Source organism: Heptranchias perlo, chromosome 11, assembly GCF_035084215.1.
Source record: "Heptranchias perlo isolate sHepPer1 chromosome 11, sHepPer1.hap1, whole genome shotgun sequence".
NCBI lineage: Eukaryota > Metazoa > Chordata > Chondrichthyes > Hexanchiformes > Hexanchidae > Heptranchias > Heptranchias perlo.
The window spans coordinates 15,040,860-15,065,521 of NC_090335.1; the positions used below are offsets into that span (position 1 = coordinate 15,040,860).

Genomic DNA, 24,662 nt, shown 5'->3' on the forward strand with positions numbered 1-24,662 from the left:
TTACCATTTTTTTTCCTGCATTGACCTTATTTGTTGTTGCTCTGTTATTGGTAAACTCTCTGTCCCTTCCTGCCCCACTCTGCTATCTTTACCCAAATCACTACACTACTCTGTTGCCTTGACTTTTCTCATTAGATTTCTAAAGCTAACTTTGGTAGATCAAGCAGTCAATACTGGAGTTCTGTCTCATCTATGTCAATACGATTTTCTAATCTTACAATTTAGGCATGACTTTTTGTTACTAAAATATTGCACATTTTAACACCTGGAGCTTTGCTAATTCGTTTTTTTTTTCAGTATGGACCTTATTCAGAAAAATATGAAATTAGTACAGCGGCAGGATGTCCTGACCAATGCAAACCTCCACAGGTTGCATGTAAAACAGCCACATGTGTGCAAATCAGCTGGACAGTAAGTCTCCTTTTGTCTTTTTAATCCCGTGACAAATGTGAAGTACTTTTTCTTTAATTATTAATTAGATTCTTTAAGTACACACATGCAGAGTAAAGATCAGTTATTGCTAAGTGTTTCTGCAAGTTGTAGGGAATATACATTCTAGCTAATATTCATACCTCAGGACAGAGCACTTCGGATCCTCCTGGCTCCACATCAATTTTTTTTAAAAATAACTACACTTACCTTTTCAATGATGGTCGCTGGCTAGGCTGCATCCATGTCCAGAAAACCTGATCAGCGCTGGCCCGATGTCTGCTCCGCTCAGGGCAGCCAAATTTGTTTGCTATGTTTTCGTGTGCAGTGTGATATGTAGAAATACTTTAACAAGTTTGTGTGCCTCATTTTATTCCTGCAGACACCAGCTGGTAATGGTGCTGATGTGACAGAGTATAGGCTGGAATGGGGAGCAGTGGAAGGTGTCATGCAAATCTGTTACTGTGGATCTGGTCTAAATTATGAAGTGAAGGGACTCTTGCCAGCAACTACCTACTTCTGTAGAGTGCAGGTAATTGAGAAACTTCACTATCTCAGTGGTATAAATATAGAACCTGTGAGTATGGCATGGACAAGGAGGCAATACTTCCAAGGAATGTAAACCAACACTGCTTTGGTTATAAGGTAGCACCAAATGTGTTAATTTGTAAAACAGGGAATAAGGGCTCGCTAATGTATACTTTCAAGAGGAGACCTACCGTCAGCGAACCTATTTTTTTTCTAGAAACACAAACCATTAAGAAAAAATTAGAATTAAATTAACTTTCTTTTTAATTTCTTTTTGTTTGTCATATTCAGTAACTCTTGCTGATGACATTAGAGAGTCACTGCATAGCAAAATAATTACAGATGAGAAAGGTCAGTCTGTCCATCATAGTTCATTCATTCAATTGTTTATTAAAAGAATCCAGAGTTTTCAGTTTGATTGCTGTATCCATTCCATATATTGATTATAGAAACCGGAGTAGGCCATTCAGCCCCTGTTCCGCCATTCAGTGAGATCATGGCTGATCTACATCCTAACTCCATCCACCTGCCTTGGCTCCATATCCCTTAATACCCTTAGCTAACAAAAATCTATCGATCTCAGGTTTAAAATTATTAATTGAGCTACCATCTACTGCTTTTTGTGTATGTTCAGTACATCTACCACCCTTTGCGTGAAGAAGTGCATCCTAACTTCTCTTCTGAATGGCCTGGCTCTGATTTTAAGGTTATGTCCCCGTCCCTAGACTCCCCCAACCAGTGGAAGAAGTTTCTCTCTCTCAACCCTATCAATTCCTTTCAAAATCCTAAAAACTTCAATCAAATCACCCCTTAATCCCCAAATTCCAGGGAATACAAGCTTAGTTTTTGTAATCTCTCCTCATAATCTAACCCTTGGAGCCCTGGTAACATTCTGATGAATCTGCATTGCACCCCTTCCAAGGCCAATATATCCTTTCTAAGGTGCGTTGCCCAGAACTGTACACAGTACTCCAGATGTGGTCTAACCAGAGCTTTGTATAGTTGTAGCAAAACTTCCTCCCCTTTATATTCTAGCCCTCTAGTTATAAAGGCCAACATTCCTTTAGCCTTTTTAATTATTTTTGTACCTGACCACTACATTTTAGTGATCTGTGTACATGGACCCCTCAATCTCTTTGGAACTCCTGTTCCTAGCTTTTCACCATTTAAAAAATACTCGGATCTATCCTTTTTTGGTCCAAAATGGATGACCTCACACTTGCGTTAAAATCCATCTGCCCACTCATTTAATCTATCAATGTCTCTTTGTAATTTTACACTGTTTGTCTGAAGCAGAACTTCCTGGTATCTGTACTAAACTTGCTTCTTACTACTTTGAACCTGTGGCCTCTTGTTCTACATTTGCAATTTAATTTGAAGTAATTTACATCTTTTGCACCTCCTTTTAAGGCCAAGTTTCTGCAATCTTTGCTCATCACTCAGACCTGTAACACCAGGAATCAGCCTCCTGGGTCTCCTCTGTGTCTGTAACCAGAACTAGACACAGTACTCAAGGTGTGGTCTGATCAGGACACCTTACAGTTTGAGTGTCAAATTTATTAAGGCTCAAGATCTCTTTCAACTTCATCCTTAGCTATTTCAACACCATTCATGGAGGTGTGTCGTCCATTTTTCCTTCCCATGTACAGTACTTTACGCTTTGTTCACATTGATTTTCATCTGCTATTGTACTGCCTATTTATACATTTTGTCCAACTCATTTTGTAATTTGTGAGCTGCCTTCCCTGAATCCACTGCTCTTCTGAGTCTGGTATCATCTGCAAATTTGACAAATTTGCATTGAGTTTCTGAATCCAAATCATTGTAAATTAGAAACACTGGTGGTCTCAATACTGATGCGTGTACTTCCCCCTACCCCAATATAACTCAGCTAATAGATACCTGCTGTTTTCATTCTCAAGATTTACCCTCAATAAAGATACTTTCATAAGCCTAGGGTTCTTGTCCAGTGAACATATTTTAATGATGTATGTTAATTCAGCTAAGTAGACTTTTTCCTCTCTCCCTATCCATGCAAACCTTCTGGCCTTTGCCCAGTCTGCACTGTGCAGAAGTCCTTGGTCTGGCTTCTCAGCTCAGCAATTTTACTTCCATTGTCCTCAGCAGTTCATTCCAGGGACGTAGCTAGAAAAATAAATTTTGTAGACTGATTAGCTTGCTTTTGCTACCGCCACCCATTATTAATATTACTGATTTATCTTTTTCATTCCCATTGCTATCTTCAATACCTCTAAAAGATCTCAGACAGTTCCCTTCCAAGCTAAAAGGCCCAAGTTTCTCCAGTCCTTCCTCATAACTCAGACCTCTAACACTAGAGATCAGCCTCATGGCTCTTCTCGCCACAGCCTCCGACACTTGTGGTCTCGACAATCAGAACTAAGCACAGTACTCGAGGTGCGGTTTGACCAGAGCACTCTACAGTTTGATCACAATTTCCTCTGACTTGTATTCTATTGTCTGGCTATATAGTGCAACATTCAGTTGGCTTTGTGGAATACTGCTCTGCGTTGATTGGATGTGTTTAACATCGAGTCTCCTAAGACTCCATATCTCTTTCAGCTTCATCCTTAGCTATTTAAACACCATTCATGGAGTATGGGTGTCACATCTTTTTCCTTTCCAAGTGCAGTTGCCTGTATTAAATTTCATCTGCCATTGTTCTGCCTATTTAAATATTTTGTCCAACTCATTCTGTAATTTCTAAGCTGCATCCTCCAATTCCACTACAACATCTGCTAATTTGACCACTTTGAGTTTCTGAATTGAGGTCAGTTATGTAAGTTAGAAACAGTAATGCTCCCAGCACTGAGCCCTGGTGCATCCCATTCAGTACTTACCCCCACCCTGACATACTCTTCTAACGAGCACTCCGTGTTTTCTGCACTTCAGCCAACTGCTTATCAAGTCCCAGGGCTTACGCTGAATCCCTACAGTTTTGAATTTAACTAATATTCTTTTGTATGGCACTTAAGTAAATAAGAACAGTTCCTAATGATGCTAATTGAATTTGTGACTATTAACTGGACAAAACTGCTGTCAGTTAAAGACTGATTCACAGTACATTATTAAGAACTGAAAGCTTACCAGAATATAATAGTGAATGTCAATAGGGGAAAATGACACTTTCTGCGTGTGACCGGAAGGCCAGAAAGCCTTTAAAAGTGTTATGTACCGTACGTTATTAACCTTCAGTTCTCTATTTCTAGGCATTGAATGTTGCTGGTGCAGGTCCTTTCAGTGATGTGGTTTTGTGTATGACTCCAGCATCTGTTCCAGCTGCCGTAAGTTTTCTGCAAGTAGTGGATGAGGACCAGCTTGATATGCCGCTTGACTCCCTGTCCACTTGTCTTGCCATACGGTGGGAAGAGCCTCGTGATCATGGTTCCGAAATCACAAGTTACAGTTTAGACTTTGGCGACAGGCAGCCAATAATGGTGGACAGATCCACTAGCCACGTCATGCAAAATCTGCAGCCAGATACAACATACAGGTATGCTGGACTCCAAGATTTCAAGTGGTGGCTAGTTACCCTAAATTGTTTGGTTATGTGGTTGCTAAGCTAAAGTTACAGTCACCCACTCCAGTTTAGGTTGAGAACTGCAGAAACCGACCCAAACTTTTGATGGCCAGTTTAAAAAACACATGTATGTATTCTGTTGTGCCAGTTTCCAATACAGATTTGATCAGAAGCAGAAACAAATTTCCTTCTATACATTATGACGTTCTTGTGCTGTGCCAGAACAATAGGGTATATTATCTGGTTCCTACAGCAAGTGGCTCAGGAGTAAACAGGGGATTAGGGGTTGTAAAATTGTGTGCAGATCCATATAGCCAGGTATGAGCCACTTTTGTGCTCACTGCTCTTGTGATTAAATGAGAGCTTCATTTAAATAGGATACTTCCAAGTTCAGCATAGCTAACTTTCTCTGCATTAAAACAGGATTGCCCTGGATACTCTTTTCACCTATCTGGAATCTGCCAAAGGGAAGCTGTATATGTATTGGATCCCTTAAAGGAGTACAAGCTTTTTAGCCTTTTTTTAATTTTCAGTTTTATGGTATGTTTTGTTTTTTTGGGGTATTTTTACAGTTGTATTTTGAAGAGTTATTTTCTTATCGTAACAGTGCTTATAATGGGTGAATATTTCTTGTTTGTGTAAAATATTGATGCCATCCTAGGACCCAGTAAGCTACACACAGACTATGGTATCCAAACCAGCTTAGTTTATTCATCCCCGATGGGGCTTTACTTACAACATCGAACCAGTCACCTGTATTATCTTTGGTCCTTCTGCTTCATGTTTCTCTGTATGGATTAGTCACCCACATTCAGTCCTTACATTGTACAATATATTGGACAGAGTCAGGTAGTGCTTACCACTTGTCCCTCATAGTTTATCTTTATCTTTATCTCTCTCTCTCTCTCTCTCTCTCTCTCATCCAGAGACCCTTCCTCTCTGAGCTCCTCTTTCTAACTGAATCATTCCCAGCCTTTTATATTTTATACTCACAGACTGGGAGTAGTTAAAGGTAAATAAGGTCCACAACCTCTTAAAGTGGTATCCCTATCTCTGATGCAACTCTCTCACCCTGTTACACTTGTTAATTCACTGGAAAGCTGACTATAACTGAAGCTTATAGAAGACACCAGAAGAGTTGAAAAAGGAGATTTTACAATACAAATTTTCATCGGAGCTCGGGGAGAGAGGGACAATCAGTTTAAGTTGCAAGCTACAGAATCCTGTGGCGACGGCCGGCCGGCAAGTCAATGTAAAATTAACGATGGGAGTTAGTTATGAAGCACTAAAATACAGTATTTCATGGATGAAGTAGTACAAGATGAAAGAGAGAACAGCAACCACGAAAGCCAAACTGCTCGCACCCACGACCAACCACTTCTGCAGTCGTGGAACGCCTACTTGGCAACAACTAAGGAGAACTGGCTCTGCATGCTCCAGCTCAGAAGGAAGCCAATTGCAGAGCTGTTCCATCTGCTGAAAGGACACTTGCTGCTAACCTTGCACCATAGGGATAGCATTGCCCATGGGGGTCACGGTCACCTTCTCCCGGTTTTCTGTCTCTGCCTCCTTCCAGGCCGGTGTAGGGATCAACTGCCAATGTGCTGCCCACACGTATCAAACAGGTGACTGATGCATAGGTCAGCCTGGTGAGAACTATCATGTCATTATACATAAAATAGCAACAACAGTATGACGCAGTCATCCAATGTCACCACATTGCTGCATTGGCAACTCTGGTTGGAGATATTCCTGGAGGTTTAACCACATGATGTCTGCCAGTGTTACTGCATTTGTTTAGCCTTCCCTTGGATTTTGTCAGCCACTTCTCTTCCATCCCCCCCACCCCCAGCCCCTCCCAAAAGAGTTTCTGGAAAAGCTGAAAATACATTAAAAATATTTGCAGCCTTTTGAAAAGCTGAAACAATTTTTAACCCAATATGCTCACCTTTAGGTGAGCTCATCTCTTTAAATGTTGACTGCAGTTCTTTAAGGGCAAATTATGCATGCAGTTTACCACAGCCCATCCCCATTAAGTGAGCTTCCCATGCCAGGCCCCAACATAGACTAACTGCTCAACTTGCTTGAATAGTCAGAGAGAGCGGTAACTTGCATTTATATACCGCCTTTCACAACCTCAGGACATCCCAAAGCACTTTAGAGCCAATGAAGTTTTTTTTTTGAAGTATAGTCACTTGTAATGTAGGAAACGCAGCAGTCAATTTGCGCACAGCTAGGTCCCACAAACAACAATGAAATAAATGACCAGATCATCTCTTTTTTAGTTGTTGGTTGGATGTTGACCAGGACACCAGGTGAACTCTTCTGCTCTTCTTCGAATGGTGCTCTGGGATCTTGTATTTCTCGTCTAAAGACGGCACCTCTGACAGTGCAGAACTCCTTCAGTACTGCATTGATGTGTCAGCCTGGATTATGTGCTCAAGTCTCCGGAGTGGGGCTTGAACCCACAACCTTCTGACCCAGAGGCAAGAATGCTACCATTGAGCTAAATCTGACTCTTAGAGCTGACCTTGGGAAAACCCGCATTGTCAGCTAAACTTGCTCCAGTCTTGTCACTGTAGCACCGGGACCAGAAATTGGCTCTAATGTTCCTGCGTGTGATTTTAAATGTGGATGAAAATTGATCTTATAAGCAGTAATTAATTTAATTTGCTATGAATAACAATTGTAAAACATGTTGCTGTACACCTGGCACATAATCTGCATATAGACATTGCTACCTGTTTTAATCTGGAAATCGAAGCAATTATTAATGCTATCTAAACAGTCCTATGGTATTTTATCATCAAAACCATTCTTATTTTGTGCTTTCAGAATACGAGTACAGGCTGTAAACAGCATTGGACCTGGTCCTTTTAGCCACACCATTAAGGCAAAAACAAAACCACTGCCTCCAGAGCCACCTCGGCTCGAATGTGTAGCCTTTAGTCATCAAACTCTGAAGCTCAAATGGGGAGAGGGAACTGCAAAAGCCTTGGCATCGGACGCCATGCAGTATGTCTTGCAAATGGAGGACAAGAATGGGAGGTAATTTAGACAGCACTTTGGGGTATGGTTAGTTTTCAGAATCTTTGACACAAATGTTTACAATTGAAATTCACCAGCTATGCAAATCTCAAGTGGGCAGAGGACCTGTTTCCAATGGGTGCCAAAATGGCCAGAGCGGGTGTGTAAAAGTTGCGCACGGTCACTTATCACCTGCTTACTCCCTTCCTGTTGGGAAATGTCTGGCTTCCAAAGGCATCTTTTCCCGGTGGCACTGCCACGATTAGGAATTCACTGTGTGAAAGAGACGGGGTATTTATTTGTGCCCCACCACTCCATGTCACATCACTTGATTTTGGATACCTGCCTTGTTGCATACCATAAGGAATAACTAAAGATTTCCATAGGCGTTGTGTATCAGCCTATTATAAAGCAATCAGTTATTATCAAATATGTTAATTTGAATATAATCCTACCAAGAGTAACTGATGGAAACTCCATCCTTCTATACTCCTGTGTGTTGCTCATGGTGGAGGAGGAGGTCACCATTGTTTCTGGTGGGGTCAGGTATGGGGAGGTGGATCCAGTGGAGCATGAAAGCTTAGAGAATGAGAATGGGCACCAGGTGCCTTCTGATTCCTCCCTTCCTGTTGGAAAATGCTGGGCTTCCACCTGACACTTTGAAGATTAGAATTCGCTGTATTTTAGGGTGAGCAGGGCTGGGTGTTGGAGAGACAGGTTGATTTGCAAAAGAAAGTAAATTAAGTGAAAAGAAAAGAAAGTTAACTCTGAGCAGAGCGCAGGTAGGCCTGGGGGAGGAATACAGGGAGGCAGATGCAGAGAGGGGCATAGATTCCTTAAATCAAGTCCAAGATTCGTGAAGGCCTGACTTCTCTAAATGAGCATGCTGTAAATGGAAGTGTAGATTTGTGTAGGTAATCTCTATGTTGTGTTATTCTCAAGAGCACATGATAATCAACTCACCTCAGAATTCACAATATTTATAAGAATTCTGTTATCAAATACTTTCCTCACAATCTGAGCCTGGATGGGAAGAGTCATGGGGGCTGGACCTCAAAGCCTTTCCTTTTGGTGGAATGTGATTGGGGAAGAAAGGTTTTTCATACTATCGATGAATAATAAAAGTAGGTTAAAGCCAACCTAACCAATTAGAAAGGAAAAGAGCCTTAAATCAATGAGGAAGAAGAAAATTGACGCAGACTTGATGATCAATGATGCATGTGATGTAAATTTTATGGTAAAAATAGTATAACAAATTGCAAGGCACAGTGAGTTCTTCAACCGCGTACCATAAATAGTAATAGGAAACAGCCAGGAATCCCAGGTACATTACAGCTAAAACCCGCAGCCTTATAACAATCCAGCTCCTCAAAAGGTGAAGAAAAACTCAATGTTTATTACTTGGTTGAGGAAAGGTATGACATGCTTCAGAACTTTGCAGGTACTTTAAAGACCTGGGTTATCTTTCAGGTATTCAACATTATACAGGGGACCATGTCACACATATAAAGTTCAGAGGCTCAGTGAGTCAGCATCCTACAGATTTAAAATTCAGGCGTGTAATGAAGCAGGTGAAGGACCCTTTTCTGAAGTTTACACTTTCACAACTACCAAATCTCCCCCACCTCCTCTTAAAGGTAAGTGTTCATTAATATCAATTTTTGGCTTTAAATGACCTTAGAAAGTCAGAATATCCATAGCTTAAGTTTACATGGCAGTGCAATCACCAATCGTGCGGTGGTTTTCAGGTTTTGAAGCTGGTAAGATTAGTATTTCATTAACCTCAGAAAGCGGCCAGAGGCAACCGATTAAAGGCCATTTTCTAAACAGCTGTTGCATTTTAAAAAAAATGATCTCTCCTTTTTAATTGTTGCATTTACTTCCCCTTCCTCCCCCTGCCTCGTACTTCCAGATAAGCTTCCTTCATGTAAAAGGACACAGTCATCTAATTTGGAGCCTTCTCCATGACCACCGTCAATGTCACTCGGTAACCACTTTGCAGTGGGATGAAACTGGAAAAGGAAGTTTTTGATATCCCTGTAAATTGCCACTCCACAAGGGGAAGGAAAATCAGACGGGCTATCGACCCTCGCCTGATGATGTGCGCCTTCTGCTGACTGGTTCTGAGCAGCACTGCTGAAAAGCTGGGAGCAGCCACTCAGTCACAGGTGGTGCATGGCCTGAGGAGAAAATAGATGGATTTCATATCCTTGCGAAACACGCAACAACAATTATTAGGAGCAACATACAGTTGATATGTATCCTCATGATATTAGATGTGTATTCCTTGTAAAATAGCTATTTATTAATATTCACAACCTGCTTGTTTTATTATTTACATCCCTTAAATTAACCTGCTTAATTCCCTATTGACTAGCTCCGAGATTAGAGCAACTGAAGGAGAACGTGTGTGATCTCACATGGGAAGCTTTGCCAGTAATGAAGGGGGATCCAGTTGTTTACAGCGTTCAGGCCATGGTTGGCAAAGACTCTGAATTCAAACAGGTAACGTCTATCATTCAGATATACTTGGACGTTGCAAATATAAGTGTTGCTACAGAATTAATCTGAACTGCTCCGATACTTAGTGTTCTCTGCTCACCTTGTTTGACGTGTTAACTTTCTAATTTCTCTCAAACCCTGATTTTATTTTAACCCTGTTACTGTCTTTTGATGCTATGTTGTCCTTTCTCAAACCAGAAGAAGGGCCGATCTTCACAGCTGTACTATTCCCTTTGAACAAATAAAAGGCAGGATTATGTAGGTCGCTGCCTGATTATTCCTTGCTTGCTGATAATACATGCAATAGCAAAGGCACCACCACTGTCGACACGCTAGAGAATAGGTGAAATTCAGTTAAATGATCGCCAGGTTTGAATGTCCAAAGCAGAGATTTGAACTCAAACCTTCTGAATGAGTTTGTTAATTTAATGCTATGGTTACTGGTCTGTTAGTGAGACCATTCCACTCAGGTTTGAGCACCCTATGGAGCTACAGTGTTCTTAACTGCAAGCAAGGGATGTCCTGGCACCTCTGGGACTAGATGTTGGTGATAATAGGTGATTAAATTTAGGAAAAGTTATATTTTACTTGAATGAAAATACCTCCATTTGTGTTTCAGTAATATTTTGATTTAAAGTTTAATTTGAATCATAAAGTAAATTCACTGGTTTCTCATTGCCCAGCTCAAATGCAGCACAGGTCAGAGAATTGGTGCTACAATGTTATAGCCCTATTTCTGACCTGTGCTTCCTTTCAGCACAGTTTGCCACTGGGAGTGTGGGATTGGTGAATTTACCCAAGTATGTATAGGAGAACACTGCTCTTTCAAAACTGGCACTGCAACATTGCAGCATTAGTCAATACATTTTCCTTCTTGAGATAATTAATTTTTAAATTAAAACATCAACAGAATGGGATTATTGTATTTTTATTTATATTTTTATTACCAAGTAACAACATGAATCTAGTCAACAGTAATTTCTAACAGTTTTTAATAGTTCCGTATTACAACCTGGCTTTTTTGCTCTCTTTCTACTCGCAGGATATGATCAAGCAGGACGTATATTTCTCCAGAATGATATGGAGCTAGCTTAATAACCAATATTTCACACAATTAAAGTTTTCCTTCCTGAAAGTAACATTGTTTGTATGAATAGTAATATCAATTAACTATAATCCCATCGTGGGTTAGAAGTGAATTCTTGATATTTATATATTTGCATTAATCATAATTAGTTCAATTCTGTGGCAACTCTGTATGACTGGATTGTAATGACAACATTTCTTTTGTCTGGGAAGTGTTCTACTAGACAATAGCGCAATCATACCCTTCTCATTAAAAGTAGAAATAAAAAGAGGGAAAAGGTAATTTACTATTTCAGTGGTCTTATTCTATGCTGCTTTACAACATTACCACTTCCATTGATGCAAATAGTGCTACGGCAGTGTAGTGGTTATGTTACTAGACTAGTAATCCAGAGGCCTGGTCCAATAATCCAACGAACGTGAGTTCAAATCCCACCAGAGCAGTTTGAAAAATTCTGGAAATAAAAAGCTGGTATCAGTAAGAACATAAGAAATAGGAGCAGGAGCAGGCCATGTGGCCCCTCGAGCCTGCTCCGCCATTCAATAAGATCATGGCTGATCTTCGACCTCAACTCCACTTTCCCGCCCTATCCCCATATCCCTTGATTCCCTTAGTGTCCAAATATCCATCAATCTCAGTCTTGAATAAAGTCAACGACTGAGCATCCACAGCCCCCTGGGGTAGAGAATTCCCAATAATAGTGATCATGAAGCTGTTGTAAAAACTCAACTAGTTCACGAATGTCCTTTAGGGAAGGAAACCTGCCGTCCTTACTTTGCCAACCTATATGTGTCTCCAGTCCCTACCAATACGGTTAACTCTTAGCTGCCCATTGAAGTGACCTTGCAAGCCACTCAGTTGTACCAAACTACTAAACAGCATTGTGGAATACCTTCACTACACAGACTGCAATTCTCCATATGCTCCCTAAAGAAGCGAAAGTTGTAGGAATTAGTTAGCTCATCCACTTGTATACCACCTTGTGACCAGTTACTGAGAAGATTGTATCATGCCAGCAATATGGAGATGGGCAAAAATCATTGAAAAATGGGGAGAGCCTTTTTTTAAAAAATTGTTGCACTTAATCTAGGACAAATGTGGAAAAACCGTGTTTTATCTCTAACATTTATATCAATATATTTTCAATACAGATATTCATTCTTAAAGAGCATTTTGTATTGATTCAGTTTTGCCGACATTTAATGCACAAAACGAGGCATTGTGTCTGTGCCAGCTCTTTGCTGAATAATTCAAAACTCATCCTACTGCTCTGCTTACTCCCCATAACCCTATATCTTCCTCTGCTTCAAGTATTTATTTTCCCCTTAAAAGATGCAATCTTTTCTGCCTCAACCACTCTCTGTAAAGCATCCCATGGTCCAACAATCCACTGTGTAAAGAAATTTCTCCTAACACTTCTCATTCTCTTAGCACCAATTTTGAATTAATGATCCCACATCACTAACTCACCAATCTTTCACTGTTCATCCTATCAAACTTTTATCTTTTTAAAGATCTCTACTAAATCTCCTCTTAACCTTTCCTGCTCCAACAGAAATGGTCCCACTATCTCATGTCACTCTGTAGAACCATAGTTTCCCATCCCTGGCATCATCCTGGTGGATCGAGACTATGGGCTCGATTTTCGGACATCCGAGTCAGTGGGTTCGTGGCGGCGGGGGGGGGGGGGGGCTCCAAAAATCGTGGATTCCCAGGGCGGGTCCGGAGCCCAGCTCCAACCCGCCCACTTCCGGGTTCCCAAGTGATGCACGCGCAGCCCCCCCCCCCCATGCGGGACTCCTGATGGCAATTAAAGCCAGCGGGATCCCACTTTAACCAATTAATTAGATAGTTCAGGTCGTTTGCAGACCTGATTTGTAGGATATTTTAGAAGGGGTGGGATTTTCAACTCAACTGAGACTGTTTCCCGTACTGGGGGAAACACTCCCAGTTGAAATGGACGTGTTACAGCCACCAGCCTGTGGCGGCTGCAAAGTTCCATTTGACAGGTGGAGGGGGGAGGTGAGGGGGGGAGACCCTCACTCATTGCAGGAGGCCACTCTGTCACTTTGGACAAAGTTTGGCCTGCACCACCCTCCTCCTAACAATAAAGTTCACAAACTTTCAACCTCAACCCCGGTGTGCAGACACATTTACCTATCTTGCGGATCCCCTCAAACATACACCTTCTGGATGGGAGCCGCCATAGCTGCAGTCATGACCTCCTCGGAGGACGAACAGCATCACCAGCCTCGCCGGCCACGCCGTCCACCTCTGACAGGTGGAGCTCCACAACACAGTGCTGTGACACATCCACCTGCACAGCAGGAGGGAGGGCAACCGCAGAGAGGGATGCGTCGCAGAAGGCACTACCCTCGCCACAGGGTCCACAGACCGAGGCTCAGCTTGCTGGACCTCTCTGAGCAGCAGTGCACACGGAGGCTCAGAGTCACTCGACATGTAGTCGTGGACATCTGCAGCCTCCTTCATGCTGAGTTGCTCCCGCTGGCCTGAGCACCATCTTCTTACCTGTCGCTGTCAAAGTCACCACTGCCCTCAACAACTTCTCCGCATCCTTCCAGGGTGCCACCGGGGACATCGCCGACGTCTCTCAGTCATCTGCACAAAAGAGCCCTGTAAATACACCTACACCCACTCTGCAGTGACACAATGGGTGGCATCAGGTGTGGGTCTTCATTGTGATCCTCAGGAAAGGGCATTATTGCACAAACCAGACAAGATTTGCAAAGATGTGGCAGTAGTGGTGACAATATAATAAGTAATGTGAGTTGATCAGAAATCAAATATAAGTAAAAACCATGACAAACCCTCAAACACCCTTGTGCATCCCCTTCATGCTCATGACACACGTTTGCCTTATGCTTCCTACTGCACATATGTGATGCATGCCCTGTGGCTGCAGCACAGGTAGTGGCAGGTTGGGTGAAGCTGACCATGAAAGAGATGCACGAGAGGGTGAGTATGAGATAGAGCCATGAGATTGTAGGAGGATTGGGTTGAGTGGTAGTGGCGGGATGAGTACTGGCGAGGTGAGTAAGTGCAGCTAAGATGAGGATGAGCTTTGAGTGGGTGTGAGGAGTGATGTGATGGAGTCGTGTTGGCAGTGCAGAAGGAGATGTGGGGTGGGGGCAGTGATGTGGCAGATGGAGTGTAGGGGAATGAGTAAGTGTACTCACTTCGGCTGACCTACTTAGGTCATTGAAGCGCCTCCAGCACTGTATGCAGGTGCGTGATATGTTGGTGGTGCTGGAGACCTCCTCTGCCACCTCGAGCCAGGCCTTCATGGTGGCAGAGGCAGGCCACTTCCTCCCGTCCGCCGGGGAGAAGATCTCTGTCCTCCTCCTCCTCACCCCATCCAGTAGGACCTGGAGTGAGGCATCATTAAACCTGTGAGCAGCCTTCCCCCTGGGCTGCTCCATGCTGTAATTTGATGCTGCAGAAAGGAGCCAAATCAGTGGAGGACTGCCCCTTTAAATAGGGCTCCTCCAGCTGACAGCCTATGATGCGGCTACGCAGTCCGCCTGCTGCGCAGCTGTCCAGTGCGAAACCCGGAAGCCAAGGTAAGTGCCTTCAATTAGGCTGCGATCGCGTGCAGAGCACCCCGAATTCACTGGGCGCGTTACCCACAATGTAAACTATGTACAATACTCTAACTGTGGCCTATCCATTTCGTTATACAAATTTATCATTACCTTTTTACTCTGCATCATTTATAATTCCCAGAATGCTATTGGCCTTTTTTATGGCTTTATTGTGATCCTCAGGACCTGTGCTTGCACTTCGAGAGAATTGTACCTTTGACAGTCTTTATTTATCTGCCTCTTTCAGCATCTTTCCATCAAGCTTATACTCTCATTCCTTGTTCTTCCTCTCAAATTGTATTAACCTCACACCTCTTCACATTAAATTGCATCTGCCATGTGTGTGCCCATTCCACTAACCTGTCTGTGACTACACTTCACGATAACTCATTGGCTGTGAAGCACTTTGGCCATCCTGAGGATGTGAAAGGCATTATATAAATGAAAATTTTTTCTTTCACGAGATGGATACAGATGAGGGAGGCCATTTGACCCATCTAATGTCATCCATGCAAAAAAGCAAACCTACAGTCTTCCATCATGCTGTCCAATATGCTCTTGAATCACTCTTCACTACTGTTTCTAGAAGTCTATTCCAAGCATTTGTTACTCTTTGCTTTGAGCGTCTATGTCCAAATGATTGACGTAATGTGCCCTATTACTTAATTCCCTACATTAGTACTGATCATTTGTCTAACAAAAGATAGCTCCTTGTTATATATGTCCCATTGTAATTTGCTAATAACAGGTAGAGCTGTGATAGAAATGAGGTTTGTCTTCCCCATCTCTCACTGAGATAAATCGACTTTTGCTTCCCTTTGATGCCATTATCTCAGCAATTCCATTACTGCTAATTAAGGTGCATTGTGTGCAATTAAACAGCACTGTGGGAAGTAGCATGCTCAGTATTAACTAGCAGTGGGCTGTAACAAGCAGAAATAGATGAAAATGAGCAATTAATTTTTCTGATCTGTCGTTGAGTGAGAGTATAACTTTACATTATGCCACTGAGAATCTATTTCAGCAAACGTGGTGACATCCCAATACGGCATGTATTTTGGCTACTCCACTCAAACTGTTGGATAGGGAGTTCTTGCAATAAGCACAAAAAATTAATTGCAATATATGTAAATGCAGTCCACTCCACGACATTTATTTACTTAAAGGAAACCACAGTGAAGTATTTTAGTGAAAATTTTCGGTTCAAACAATTTCTTATACACTTGATTTACGTGAACTGTTTTATACAGTTATTTTTAAGTTGCTGCAATTTAGTAAATTGTTGAGTTCATGTAATTCAACAGGTGCCTGTGTAATTTGGGCTGTAAACATAGTACAATAAATCATCTGGGAAAGGGGAGGAGGAAGCAGCATTTTACAGGGCTGCAAAGCCAGCACTCAGTTACCAGGGGAGGGTGTAGTGGGTTTATAGAACATTTTTACTGGCAGCAAGTCCAAGGAAATGAAGGTCTTCCTTGGATGGTTTTCAGTTCACACTGTGAGGTTGAAATAAACACTAGTATTATGGTAATAAAGCTAGTCAGATGTCGAGAGTGGAATTATTACAGTAATAAACTTGTAGCACTAAGCCAAGCGCTTAAAACCTAGAAATTTAAAATACTTTAATTCTGCCCACACTGTCATCTCTATTCCCCCTATTTTCTCTCCATTTCAATCCTGTTCCATTTTTATGTTTTAACTTTTCTACCTATTTTCATCTATCTTACCTTTTCTAATCATTTTTCCTGAAAATAATTTTAAAATCTCTTACTTTACGTTACTAGAATTGGAGTCAATAGAATGAGCTTCCAACCCCATATCCTCTCCAGCATCAAGAACACCTACTTCCACCTCCATAATTCGCTTCTCTCCACCCCTGCCTCAGCCCATCATCAGCTGCTGAAATCCTCACCCTTTGTTACCTCCAGACTTGACTATTCGCATTCTTTCTTGACTGGCCTCCCATCTTCCACCCTCTAAACTTCAGCTCATCCAAAATTCTGTTGCCTGTTTCCTAACTCACACCAAGTCCCATTCACACATCACCCCTGTGCTCGCTGACCTACATTGGCTCCCAATCCGGCAACGCCTCGATTTTAAAATTCTCATCCTTTTGTTTATATCCCTCCATGATCTTGCTCCTCCCTATCTGTGTAAACTACTCCAGCCCTAAAACCCTCTGAGATCTCTGCGCTCCTCCAATTCAGACCTCTTGCGCATCCCCAATTTCTATCAACTGCCCAAGCCCTAAGTCCTGGAATTCCCACGCTGAACCTCTCTGCCTTGCCACCTCTCTGCCTTGCCACCTCTCTCTCCTCCTTTAACAAGTTCCTTAAAACCTACCCCTTTGACCAAGCTTTTGGTTACCTATCCTAAAACCTTTTAATGTGGCTTGGTGTCAAATTTTGTCTCTGCTCCTGTGAAGCGCCTGGGGACGTTTTACTAGGTTAAAGGCGCTATATAAATGCAAGTTGTTTCATTATATAAATATCTAAAATGTATAACTAACAAAGCATTCATACAATTTTTTGTTATAATGCTATCCAGCATTATCCAGTTGGCTTATAATGCATTATAATGCTATCCAGTTAATTATAACTGGTATGACGTTTTGAGAGTGGTTTTAATTCCAGAAAAAGAACAAACATAAATACAGCAGCCATGTTCAATGTGTTACATTCCCTAATATTTTTTCCAGTTTAACTAGAGATATTATATTTACCCTTTAGATTCAGGCTCCAACAGGGGTATCTATTTCTTATTCGCAGAGATACACATCTCAACTGAGTTGTCAGTTTATTTAATTGTGAAATGGACTTAAAAGATATTCCAAGGTGTGAAAAGATAGTACTTGTCCCAAAGTGCTTTACAGCCAGTAAAGTACTTTTGAAGTGTAGTCACTTATAATGTAGGAAAAGCAGCAGCCAATTTGCGCACTGCAAGGTTCCACGAACAGCAATGAGATAAATGACCAGAGAATCTGTTTTAGTGATGTTGGTTGAGGGATAACTATTGGCCAGAACACTGGGAAGAACTCCCCTGCTGTTCTTCGAAATAGTGTTGTGGGATCTTTTACATCCTGATAGGGAAGATGGGGCCTCGTTTTAACACCTCATCTGAAAGATGGCACCTCAGTACTGCACTGGAATGTCGGCCTAGATTTTATGCTCGAGTCTCTGGAGTGGTACTTGAAACCATATCCTTCTGAGCCACAGCTGACATCCCCACATCTGTATGTTCCATCACATGGTATAACATAGAAACAGGAGTAGGCCATTCAGCTCTTCGTGCCTGCTCCGCCATTCAATAAGATCATGGCTGATCTGTGATCTAACTCCATATACCTGCCTTTGGCCCATATTCCTTAATACCTTTGGTTGCCAAAAAGCTATCGATCTCAGATTTAAATTTAGCAATTGAGCTAGTATCAGTTGCCGTTTGCGGAAGAGAGTTCCAAACTTCTACAACCCTTTGTGTGTAGAAATGTTTTCTAATCTCGCTCCTGAAAGGTCTGGCTCTAATTTTTAGACTGTGCCCCCCACTCCTAAAATCCCCAACCAGCGGAAATAGTTTCTCTGTATCCACCCTATCTGTTCCCCTTAATATCTTATAAACTTCGATCAGATCACCCCTTAACCTTCGAAACTCTAGAGAATACAACCACAATTTGTGTAATCTCTCCTTGTAACTTAACCCTTGAAGTCCTGGTATCATTCTAGTAAACCTACGCTGCACTCCCTCCAAGACCAATATGTCCTTCCGAAGGTGCGGTGCCCAGAACTGCTCACAGTACTCCAGGTGCAGTCTAACCAGGGTTTTGTATAGGTGCAGCATAACTTCTGCCCCCTTGTACTCTTGTCCTCTAGATATAAAGGCCAACATTCCATTTGCCTTCTTGATTATTTTCTGCACCTGTTCATGAAACTTCAATGATCTATGTACCTGAACCCCTAAGTCCCTATGGACATCCACTGTTTTTAACTTTTTACCATTTAGAAAGTACCCTGTTCTATCCTTTTTTGATCCAAAGTGGATGACCTCACATTTGTCTACATTGAATTCCAGTTGCCACAATTTTGCCCATTCACCTAATCTATCAATATCCCTTTGTAATTTTATGTTTTCATCTACACTGCTTACAATGCCACCAATCTTTGTGTCATCGGCAAACTTAGATATGAGACTTTCTATGCCTTCATCTAAGTCGTTAATAAATATTGTGAATAATTGAGGCCCCAAGACAGATCCCTGCGGGACTCCACTAGTCACATCCTGCCAATGTGAGTACCTTCCCATTATCCCTACTCTCTGTCGCCTTTCGCTCAGCCAATTTCCTAACCAAGTCCGTACTTTTCCCTCGATTCCATGGTCTTCTATCTTAGCTAACAGTCTTTTATGTGGGACCTTATCAAATGCCTTCTGGAAGTCCATATAAATAACATCCATTGACATTCCCCTGACCACTACTTTAGTCACCTCTTCAAAAAATTCAATCAGGTTTGTCAGGCACGACCTACCTTTCACAAATCCATGCTGGCTCTCTCTGATTAACTGAAAATTCTCGAGGTGTTCAGTCACCCTATCCTTAATTATAGACTCCAGCATTTTCCCCACAACAGATGTTAGGCTAACTGGTCTATAATTCCCTGGTTTCCCTCTCTCTCCTTTCTTAAAAAGCAGAGTGACATGTGCAATTTTCCAATCTAGAGGGACAGTTCCTGAATCTAGAGAACTTTGAAAGATTATAGTTAGGGCATCCGCAATGTGCTCACCTACTTCCTTTAAAACCCTGGGATGGAAACCATCTGGTCCTGGGGATTTGTCACTCTTTAGTGCTATTATTTTCTTCATTACTGTTGCTTTACTTATGTTAATTTTATCGAATCCTGGCATGGGATTTCCGGCATGCTATCCTCTTTTTCTACTGTAAATACTCACACAAAGTAATTGTTCAACATGTCCGCCATTTCCCCATTGTCAATGACAATATCCCCACTTTCACTTTTTAAGGGGCCAACACTGCTCCTGACCACCCTCTTTTTCCTAATATAACTATAAAAGTTCTTCGTATTGTTTTTGATATCCCTTGCGAGTTTCTTTTCATACTCTCTTTTTGTAGCCCTTACTATCTGTTTTGTGACCCTTTGTTGATCTTTGTATCTTTCCCATTCGCCAGGATCTGTGCCATTTTTTGCCTTCTTGTATGCTCTTTCCTTATGTCTTATACTGTCCCTTACCTCTTTAGTTGTCCATGGCTTTTTTTTGGCAAGTAGAGTTCTTGCCCCTCAGGGGTATAAACCGATTCTGTATCACGTTAAATGTTTCTTTAAACATTTCCCACTGATCATCAGTCGATTTGCCCAGTTTACTGTGGACAGTCTCTGTCTCATCCCATTGAAGTCGGCCTTACCCAAGTTTAGAATTTTAGCAGCTGACTCACTTTTTTCCCTTTCAAACACTACATTGAACTCGATCATGTTATGATCACTATTGGATAGATGTTCACGCACAGTTAAGCCGTTAACTAAATCTGGTTCATTATTCATTACTAAATCTAGTATGGCTTGCCTCCTTGTTGCCTCTAGGACATACTGTTGTAGAAAACTATCCCAAGCACACTCAAGAAATTAACTACCTTTCTGACAGTTGCTCGTCTGCTTTTCCCAATCTATGTGAAGGTTAAAGTCCCCCATTAAGACCACTATGCCTTTGTTACACGCTTGTCTAATCTTTGCATTTATACAATCTAGCACTTCAGAGCTGCTGCCAGGGCTCCTATATACAACTCCCACTATAGTCTTAGATCCTTTCCTATTTCTCAATTCAACCCATAAGGTCTCTGTTGGCTGCTTACCTCTCATTATATCCCCCTTTATCGTTGAAGTGATTTCATCTTTAATCATTAAGGCTACTCCTCCCCCTCTTCCATTTTCCCTATCTCTCCTGTAGACCTTATAACCTGGTATAATTAGTTCCCAATCCTGACCATCCTGCAGCCATGTCTCAGTGATAGCTATCATGTCATACCCTCCAATTTGAATTTGAACCTGTAGTTCATTTAATTTATTCCTTATACTCCGTGCATTTGTATATAGAACTCTTAGTTGGGCCACACACCCTAGCCTGACCTTCAGCTTTGATGCAGGGTTAATCACCTTACTCCTTCTAGTTTTCATTTTATCTGTCGTGCCTAAAATACACTTTCTTTCCGCTGCTCTACGCTTTTCCCTTTCACTTGTTCTTGAACAACTGTTTGTACTATTTGTATTGTAGATTTCCCCTGGGTCTTCCCCTCTCTTGCTGCTCTCAACTTTATTCCCTTCTGACTCCCCGCTCAGGTTCCCATCCCCCTGCCGCTCTAGTTTAAACCTTCCCCAACAGCACTAGCAAACACCCCCGCGAGGACATTGGTCCCAGTCCTGCTAACACAGCTACATATCCATAATTTGCTGATCCGGTAAGGAATGTAGTTAATGGAATGGCAAGTGGCTACATCAGTAGTGGTGCTTTCAAAATAGGATTGGTTGATTCTGGACTCAAATTCAGCTAATGTTATAATTTTGTTGAATTTGAACCTCTCATTTTGACCAGCTGCTGCTTTTTCCGTTCTTGCTCTGTCACCTCTTCCTACTTCCCCATGTGTGATTTTATTTCCCGCCAGCTACCATACAGAATGGTAGCCAAAACTTCATTGCCTTAGTGAAACCTCAAATCTTAAAAAAAAAAGGTACCAATCCTGGTTCAGGGTTGGCCTGGTTGATTCAGGGTTGGCCTGATGATCGGTTTGGTTCAGGGTTGGCCTGATGATCGGTTGATTCAGGGTTGGCCTGATGATCGGTTTGGTTCGGGGTTGGCCTGATGATCGGTTGGTTCGGGGTTGGCCTGATGATTGGTTGGTTCGGGGTTGGCCTGATGATCGATTGGTTTGGGGTTGGCCTGATGATCGGTTTGGTTCGGGGTTGGCCTGATGATCGATTGGTTCGGGGTTGGCCTGATGATCGGTTGGTTCGGGGTTGGCCTGATGATCGGTTTGGTTCGGGGTTGGCCTGATGATCGGTTTGGTTCAGGGTTGGCCTGATGATTGGTTTGCTTCAGGGTTGGCCTGATGATTGGTTTGGTTCAGGGTTGGCCTGATGATTGGTTGGTTCAGGGTTGGCCTGATGATTGGTTTGGTTCAGGGTTGGCCTGATGATTGGTTTGGTTCAGGGTTGGCCTGATGATTGGTTTGGTTCAGGGTTGGCCTGATGATTCGGTTGGTTCAGGGTTGGCCTGATGATCGGTTCAGTGAAGGGAGGACCTCATCTCAGACCCACAAAATAGTTTGGGCTAAGTATAGTAGTGTTAACTCCCAAACTGCTTCAAGGGTTCTGCTCTGTGATGGTATCTTTTGTTCAGATAGCAACTAAAGGCACAACTAATGAATATATTGAAAGAGATGGTAGCAACAAAACATTGATCATAATGCTGCATTTGTTCAAAATTAGTGTTTTTTTTTAATATTGCACAGTTCTGGACTCCATATTATAAAAAAGATATAGTTGCATTGGAGAGGGTGCAATAAAGATTCACAAGAATCCAAAACCACAGGTCATAAATATAAAATAGTCACTAATAAATCCAATAGGGAATTCAGGAGAAACTTCTTTACCCAAAGAGTGGTAAGAACGTGGAACACACTACCACAAGGAGTTGTTGAGGCAAATAGCATGGATGCATTTAAGGGGAAGCAAGATACGCACATGGGGGTAAAAGGAATTGAAGGGTATGCTGATAGGGTTAGATGAAGTAGAGAGTGAGGAGGCTCGTGTGGAGCATAAATGCCGGCATAGACCAGTTGGGCCCAATGGCCTGTTTCTGTGCTACAGTTTTGATGTAACTCGATGTATTTTTTGGAAAGGTAACAAAACCGTAAATTATTATGTAAAACCAACCCTATAGTACAAAAGGACAGCCTGATTTCCTGCAGGAGAATAACTCGAGGACCATGGTTACTACCATTTCTGGTATGTTTGATATGTTTCTCTTGTATCTATTCAAATGCATAATCTTAGATAAGCATTTCCCTGTGCCACACACAATACATCATGCTGTAATTTTTCTTAGTACAGCAGAATAGTAATACCAGTGAGCTGTGAAATTGCATATAAATAGTCAATTGTTTAAAGATACTGTGTTCATTTTTTTAAATCTTGCCCACCTGATCTTTAATTCACTAAGTCAATATACCTTTTGAAATGCACCAGTATTTTTCAAAGGATCCGCAGTGTATTTTGTTTAGAAATGGAGTTTGAATGGTGGTGCAGCAGACTGAAGCACTGCCGTGCAGGGCCATGGAGTTGTAGGATGTAATTTCTACCCCTAATATTCCAAGCATTTAGTTCCCAATTTCAGCCATTAGAGGTGCCAAGAGGAGAGAACGATAAAAGGTGTCATTGAAACCCAGTTTCAGGCAAATCCTAGTGACTGGCTATAAAGTAGGATTGGCAGAATCACATACCCACCGTCACAAAAGATGGATAGTATGGGAGGTGTAAGGATGGTGTGGGAAGATACATAGAGGGAGTCTTGCACTCAATCATAAAAATTGAAAACAGTGCTAGAATGTGTGGTTGGTTATGTTCAGTAACTGACATTTCATTGCTCAGAAAATTAGTTAAGAACTGAAACCCAAGCAAAAGACACATCAGATAGTCTTGTAATTTTATTTGCTTTGAAATGTTCTGAATGATAATTGTCTTTCAAGGCATAAGGGAAAGATGTGAAAGCTTGATTCCAGTAAAGGAAAGTCAGAAACGAATATCATGCTGTAAGTGGCTGCTCTACATCCATGGGAAAATCATCATTAGTTTAAATCCTATAATACCTGGAAGCTCCGATTCTTCTTCACACAGAATTACGCAGAAATGCAACAAACACTCAGCCCTACCAGTCTGTGTTGGTGTTTATCCTCCCCCCGCCAATACTATTCCTAATCCCATGTGCCCACCCTGTTCACATATCCCTCTATCCCCCTTCATCCCCCTTCAACCACCTATCTGAGTTATTCATAAATGTTGACATGGTCTCTGCTTCAATCACTAGCTCCAGTACTGCATTCACAGCCTCACAACCCGCTGTGTAAAAAAAAAGTTTCACCTGCTCTCTGTTGTAAATCTTCTACATTTAATCTTATATCTGTGTCCCCCTCATTCTAGATTCCTCAACCACTGGAAGCAGCCTATTTCTGTCTACCCTGTCCCATCCATTTATAATTTTAACCACCTCTATCAAATCACCCTATAATCTCCTCTGTTCTAATGAAGACAGCCTCGTGATTTGGATTCCATATATTGAATTTCTAAGCCCTTTGCGAACTACTGTAGAACTTTATGTACTACAGATCCGCTCCTCTAATAATGTTTGCATTGTGAGAAGCTAAACTTCAAAACTAGGTTTCTACAATGGTATGCCTTTAATACAGTAATTCCATATCTTAACTCAAGGATTCTGTTAATATAAGGAGCTGCTACTCAGACTATAACTTTGGAAGTCAGAAAGTAAATCATTTTTTTTTAAAGTGTAGCTGAAATTATGAAATATTGCTCCTGCGATTCCTTGTCAGGTTGCAGGTTATCACGGAACACTTGTGTACATTTCACAGAATTGCTTTCAAACAAATTCATGGCACAGATGGCAGAACACCTGTCTCCCTACCTCGTGATTCTAAGTTTGAATCCCAGGAAATCTTGTCACCCCAGATTGCCTGACAGCAAATGTGGGTTTTACCAATTCTCAGCTAGTGTACGTAGCTGAGATCATCTGACTATGACTGGACGTTCCAACCTTGGATGGCAGAACAGAGTGATGATGTGGAGATTGTAAACAATTTTACAACACCAAGTTATAGTCCAGCAATTTTATTTTAAATTCACAAGCTTTCGGAGGCTACCTCCTTCGTCAGGTGAACGAT

The 24,662-nt window shown here is 41.8% G+C and overlaps 1 protein-coding gene across 2 annotated transcripts in view; it reads left to right on the plus strand.

Moving 5' to 3' along the window:
* Nucleotides 1–24,662, plus strand: part of fndc3a (fibronectin type III domain containing 3A) — a 228,175-nt gene that overhangs the window by 200,209 nt on the left and 3,304 nt on the right. For both annotated transcript variants that reach the window (XM_067992587.1, XM_067992589.1), the window contains 6 exons: nucleotides 298–411; nucleotides 812–961; nucleotides 4,185–4,468; nucleotides 7,331–7,543; nucleotides 8,993–9,159; nucleotides 9,900–10,027. In XM_067992587.1, coding sequence (XP_067848688.1) covers nucleotides 298–411; nucleotides 812–961; nucleotides 4,185–4,468; nucleotides 7,331–7,543; nucleotides 8,993–9,159; nucleotides 9,900–10,027 — 1,056 coding nt within the window. The remainder of the gene's footprint in view (nucleotides 1–297; nucleotides 412–811; nucleotides 962–4,184; nucleotides 4,469–7,330; nucleotides 7,544–8,992; nucleotides 9,160–9,899; nucleotides 10,028–24,662) is intronic.